General features: G+C 50.9%; 2 protein-coding genes across 3 annotated transcripts in view; both read right to left on the bottom strand.

Moving 5' to 3' along the window:
* Window positions 1–5,382, bottom strand: part of AUTS2 (activator of transcription and developmental regulator AUTS2) — a 582,529-nt gene that overhangs the window by 28,722 nt on the left and 548,425 nt on the right. Inside the window, exons 8-11 of the mRNA XM_031060380.1 lie at window positions 5,271–5,341; window positions 3,683–3,855; window positions 2,030–2,250; window positions 1,550–1,594 (exon numbers count right to left, since the gene is read on the bottom strand). Of these exons, the coding sequence (XP_030916240.1) occupies window positions 1,550–1,594; window positions 2,030–2,250; window positions 3,683–3,855; window positions 5,271–5,341 (510 nt within the window). The remainder of the gene's footprint in view (window positions 1–1,549; window positions 1,595–2,029; window positions 2,251–3,682; window positions 3,856–5,270; window positions 5,342–5,382) is intronic.
* LOC115948350 (autism susceptibility gene 2 protein homolog) lies at window positions 835–3,822 on the bottom strand. 2 transcript variants are annotated; one of them, XM_031060367.1, is made up of 3 exons: window positions 3,683–3,822; window positions 2,009–2,250; window positions 835–1,594 (listed from the first exon to the last, which is right to left on the bottom strand). In XM_031060367.1, the coding sequence occupies exons 1-3, from the start codon at window positions 3,774–3,776 to the stop codon at window positions 1,451–1,453; spliced, it is 480 nt and encodes a 159-aa protein (XP_030916227.1). In that variant the 5' UTR covers window positions 3,777–3,822; the 3' UTR covers window positions 835–1,450. The 2 variants fall into 2 exon arrangements, with proteins under 2 accessions (XP_030916227.1, XP_030916228.1); XM_031060368.1 differs by having other exon boundaries at window positions 837–1,594; window positions 2,030–2,250.

Raw genomic sequence — 5,382 nt, 5'->3', positions numbered from 1 at the left:
CTGGCCTGGCTCACTGGGCAGGGACCAGGGGACACCCAGCTGGCCTTGCTGGGGTCACAGACAGGCCGTTACCCCAGTGCAGACACCATGGCATCCCCTGGGAGCAGCTGTCCCACGGTGGCCACAGGGCAGCCCCTTCCCAAGGACAAACCTTTCCCCAGGGAAGGCAGGAGAGACCAGGTCCCTGCCGTGGTCCCAGCTCAGCTCCCTGGCTAAGGGAGCACAGCATGGAGCTCTCCTCACCTCAGAGGGGTGAGGCCATAACCTTTGCAATCCAGCTAGCTCCCAGATTTCTGAGATTATTTGACTGAATTTGAACAGCAGACACAGCTGGAGACTTCTGCAAGGCTTCCTATCCTACACTGCCAACTTCTGTGCTTGATTTGTCTAAAATCCATGTACTATCTTCCAGTTCTGTGTTCCTGCTGGGATCCACAGGCCACACTGATGACAATCTCCTGGAGCCCTGTGAAGCTCAGCAAATCTGAGTGCAATTGAACACCGGTGCAGGTGAGCAGCAGTGCCCTTTGGAGTGCAAGTGGAAAAGTCTGCCCAGTGTTCCTGGAGCTGTGAGCCTGCAAACACTGAGTCCCAGCTCCTCAAATCAAGTGCCAGACATGGACAGGACTGTTCAGGGGCAGGACAGGCTGTGAGCAAGGGTGTGTTTAATCCAGACATTGTCTTAACCAGTTTCTTTTGCCCAGTTCCACTTCTAAGCAAAACCAACACATAAAGCCAAATGCTCTGCAGATTTCTGAGTGCTGATGCAGTACTCCTTCTCTCATCAAAATATTGCTCTTGGATTAAGAAACTCTTGCCAGACACCTGCCTCTGCCAATAGGATGAAGAAAATACAACCCAGAGTTCAGAAGCAAACCAATCAGTGGATTCAAACCCTTAGCAGCAGAAGCTTTACATATAACTGGAATTTTAAAAATCAGTTCATCTCAATAAGTAACATTTTTGGTAGCTTAGGTAAACACATCTAGTGCATAGCTGGATTCATGTTGCTGTCATCACACAGAGCTTTCAAAACATAACAAGCCCAGTGGATCAGATGAGCCTTTGAAATCTGAATAATAAGACAGGTTTTCAGATTTTATCAAACAAAATATGATAGATTGGGAAAACTATTAGATTATCTATCCCTGAAGGATTTGTCTGATAGTTTGTCAGTTCATTTTAAGTTCCTTAGCAAAAATATCAGCCCAAGGGTTTGTGGCACAACTGAAACACCGTGATGGAATCACTGCTCTCTCCTGCTTCATGGAACAGTCAGCCCTTCTGTCTCATCTTTTCACATCAAACCTGGATCCAAATGGTGTGTGAGCAAGAGATCTTTTGATTGGAAAAGCTGATACTGCATCTTTATCAGAAACAAGCACCACAAATGCAAGCCTTCAAAAGCCAAAGCAACCAAGGACGGTAATGGTAAATCCTGGAGTGATGATTAGGGAGAGATTTGACACTGTGCCATTGATTGAGTGGTGATCCCAACCCACCACAGAAAAGCAGTGAAGTCAGTTGGAAACAGAGCAATAAAACTCACACTGTGACGGTAGAAGGGGTCAACTTTTGTAGGATATTTGTCAAACTGCAAAGGGATCAAAGCACAAACTAGTTACTTTATATTTCCTTGCTTTAATTCTGTTGGCAAAATAGAAGACAACTTCTCTATTATTTGGCAACCAACAGAGAGGAAAAAATAGGCAGAAAATTAGTTTCCAATGAAACTGTTTGGGATTTTTTCTTTCTTCAAAGTAAATCAAGATTTTTTTGGGACAGGATAAAGGAGGAGGCCCCAGAGCAAACACTCCAAGCAGGACTGGCCAGAGCCTCATCCCTCAGCCCTGTGCTGCCACCTGAAGCTCACACTGTGACAGAGGGACAGCCCTGCCTCTCCTGCCCAGACACCCCTGGGCAGCACAGGAGCCCTTCCCCACAACCTGGCAAATTCTCCACAATACTTTTGTAATAAAGAATAGAGTTGTGCTCTACTTATCCTCACATTTCTGCCTGGGGTACGCACCATGGGCGGTGCTGGCGTCGGCATGATGGCAGTGGGAGGGATGGCGTGGGGGAAGGGCGTGAAGGTGTGCTGGTGGGTGTGTTGGTGTGTGTGCTGGTGCTGGTGCTGGTGCTGGTGGAACTCTGTCCTCAGGTAGGGCGGCGGGCCCAGCGAGGCGCCGCGGTCGGCGCTCTGCGAGGCCAGGAACCGCGTGTTCAGCTCCTGCCGCAGGAGGTCTTGCTCTGAAACACAGAAGCACAGAAGGACAGAGTTCATGGGCTTGGAAATGACCTTGGAGATCATCGAGTCCAACCTGCGACCCAACACCACCCTGGCACCCAGACCATGGCACTGAGCACCACATCCAGTCTTTTCCTAAATATCTCCAGGGCCAGTGACTCCACCACCTCCCTGGGCAGCCCCTTCCAATGCCCAATCACACTTTCTGTGAAGATTTTTTTTTTAATGTCCAGCTTACACTTCCCCTAGTGCAGCTTAAGGCTGGGTGCTCTCATCCTGTGGCTGTTCCCTGGGAGCAGAGCCTGACCCTCCCTGGCTGCACCGTCCTGTCAGGGAGTTGTAGAGATGATGAGGTCTGCCCTGAGCCTCCCCCTCTCCAGGATAAACATCCCCAGCTCCCTCAGCCACTCCTCACAGGATTTGTGCTCCAGACCCCTCCCCAGCCTTGCTGCCCTTCTCTGGACACGTTCCAGGCCCTCCATGTCCTTCCAAAATTGGGGGGCCCAAACTGGACACAGCACTTTAGCTGTGGCCTCACCAGTGCTAAGTGCAGGGGAAAACAAACAATAAAACAACTCCCCCAAGCTCTGGGGCTTTACCAGGCCTTCTGCCACTTCCTTTGTTGTCTGTGGATAATCATGACACAGTACAGGGTAAGAAAGACCCCTCAGGTCTTCCACCAGATCCCTAAGGCCTGAGATATTACAAAGTCTCCATTTCCCCTCTCACCAAGACTGTTTTCACATTTCTCTGAGCATTTATGGACACAGTCCTGAACAGGTGAGCGTAGACAAGCAAGCTGGAGTGAGCAAACAAGTGGCCGCTGCTCACAGGAGGACCCTGGTGCATGGACACGAAATGATGTTACACAAATGCTCCATTTTCTTCCCCTCAGTGACCTGGTCCTGGCACAGGGTGCCCAGAGCAGCTGGGGCTGCCCCTGGATCCCTGGCAGTGCCCAAGGCCAGGCTGGACAGGGCTTGGAGCAGCCTGGGACAGTGGAAGGTGTCCCTGCCATGGCAGGGGTGGCACTGGATGGGCTTTAAGGTCTCTCCACCACAAACCTTCTGAATACACTTGAGCCTAGCACTGCTGTGAGCTCAGCCAGCACAGACCCTCCCTGCAGCCAGGGAATCTCTGCTGGGCACAGACCACAACTGCATGAAGACCTTTGCAATGGGGGGCACAGGTTCCGTGTGGGCACCTCGTGAACTCAGTGTTTCACTGTGGGTGGAACAAAACAAACCTGGGAGAACCACATCCTTCCCAAAGCAGTCCTCCCAGGGCAGAGGGAGAGTCCCTGGCTGTGCCTAGGGGTCTGCTTGGCTTTGCCATCACTGTGTTCAGCAGTCAGTACAGCCTCCCCCCACCACAAGGCCCAAACCCCAGTTATTCTGACCAAACCCAGAGCTGAGTGTCCCTTGTCGCTCTCACCTGAGTAAGTGCTCCCAGCTGGGTGTCCTGGAACCTGCAGCGTCCCTGAGGTCAGCGGGGGTGGCGGGGGCAGAGCCGTGGGAGGGGCAAACATATTGGGGTGGTGTGGGTGTGCGGGGGGCTGCAGGGCGGGCGGGAAGCTGTGCTGCGCGGGGGGGCTGCGCCTGCTGCTGCTGTAACAAGAGGAGGAGCTGTCAGGGCAGAGAACAGCCCCGGCACACACACACACACACAACACAACCTCAGCAGCCCCTCACGTCAAACACAGTGTCACAAATCCCAGTTACCATTTCCAGTCCTACTCCTTCTCCAACACCTGCTCGGGTATCTTTTACTTCCTGTGGTCCCCACACACCTGAGCCGTGCTCTCCTTTGCTGCAAGAGGTTGGTATTGTCTCACAACAGCACAAAGGAGTCATCAGCCCTGTGCGTTCATAACTTAATTATCAGGTCCTTTCTACATGACTGCTCCTGGTTCATGTTTTCAGGCAAATGAAGCTCAAAATTACTGCATTAATAAAAATTTAATTTTTTTAAAAAAAGTGAATTACTAAGATGAAAAACTGCAGAAAATGTGAAATGAAGTTGAGAAGGCAACAGATTTGTGCTTATTGTACAGGTAATGTCCCTCTCTACCTCACAATAAAATGAGATAAGACGAGTCAACAAAAGAAGTATTTGTGATTACACTGGCTGCAAATTTTCAGGTTTCATTTCCTACTAATGAGTATTTAAAATACATTCATGGAAGGCTTAATTCTCCTTGTCTTTATTTCAAGTAACAACATGCTTCTATTGCAGTGACTTTTAAAGACAAGCAATACCAGCTTGGTTAAAAATAAATCCAGGTCTTAAACACCTCCCAGTCTTTAGTCAAAGCATGAAACAACCACAGCGCTACTTCCCCAGGTCTTGAAGGTCACACCTGCCTGCTGGGAGCTCGATTTGGAGAATGGCAACCCAGCTTAGAGGAGGGGAAACCTCAGATCCCTGACTCAGAGGGACATCACGGGTTCCTGTGAACATGGTGTTTAATCTCACTGCTCATCTCTGTTATCCACAGACACAAGGTGAGGCTGATCTCACCATGGACAGGTGAGAGAAAAACACTGAAGCCTGCAAGGTGTCGGCAGTGCAGGGAAACACAGAGCTGGGAAGTGCCTGGTGTGTGACTGCTGGTGCTGGGCTGCATCTCGACCGAGGGGCTCCTGGGCTCCCTGCCCTGGGGCATGGCAGTGCTTGGAGAAATCAGATATTTACAGGGATGGGAAGGCAAAACTGTCAGCCTTCAGTGAGCAGCCAGTGCAGGAACTGGGCTTTTCTTCCCCTGATCTACACTGTGCAGAATTCCCTCCAAAAACCCAAGTACGGCAGGGAAAAATATCCAAAGGAAATAAACTTAAAATACCAGTTTATGGGATCACCAGGTCACAGAGAGTGATCCTGGCTCATCTCAGAAGAGGAATCAAGGTTAAATGCACCAAGTGCCCTGTATTTCCCAGGGATGGGATGGGCTGTGCTGTCCCTTCTTTATCCAATTCCCCTCCAGGCTCAGCCCAGCATCCCAGACCCCTCTCTGTGCACCTACCTTAAGCTGTTGAGGCTCAAGCTGCTGCTGTTGTAGGCAGAGAGCGGCTGCGAGAGGCTCTGGGGATGGGGCTGCACGGCGGGCAGGGCGGGGTGCGCCGGGGGCAGCGGCG

The sequence above is a fragment of the Geospiza fortis genome, unplaced genomic scaffold (genome assembly GCF_000277835.1).
Source record: "Geospiza fortis unplaced genomic scaffold, GeoFor_1.0 scaffold59, whole genome shotgun sequence".
Taxonomy (NCBI): Eukaryota; Metazoa; Chordata; class Aves; order Passeriformes; family Thraupidae; genus Geospiza; species Geospiza fortis.
Note: the sequence above shows the minus strand (reverse complement) of the source record. Positions and strands in the feature narration are given on the sequence as shown.

Coding starts and splice junctions, on each gene's coding strand:
- LOC115948350 (XM_031060367.1), bottom strand. CDS start 3,776: ATGTTTGCCCCTCCCACGGCTCTGCCCCCGCCACCCCCGCTGACCTCA. Junction 2,251..3,682: donor AGCTGGGAGCACTTACTCAG/GTGAGAGCGACA, acceptor TCTGTGTTTCAG/AGCAAGACCTCCTGCGGCAG. Junction 1,595..2,008: donor TGCGTACCCCAGGCAGAAAT/GTGAGGATAAGT, acceptor ATCCCTTTGCAG/TTTGACAAATATCCTACAAA.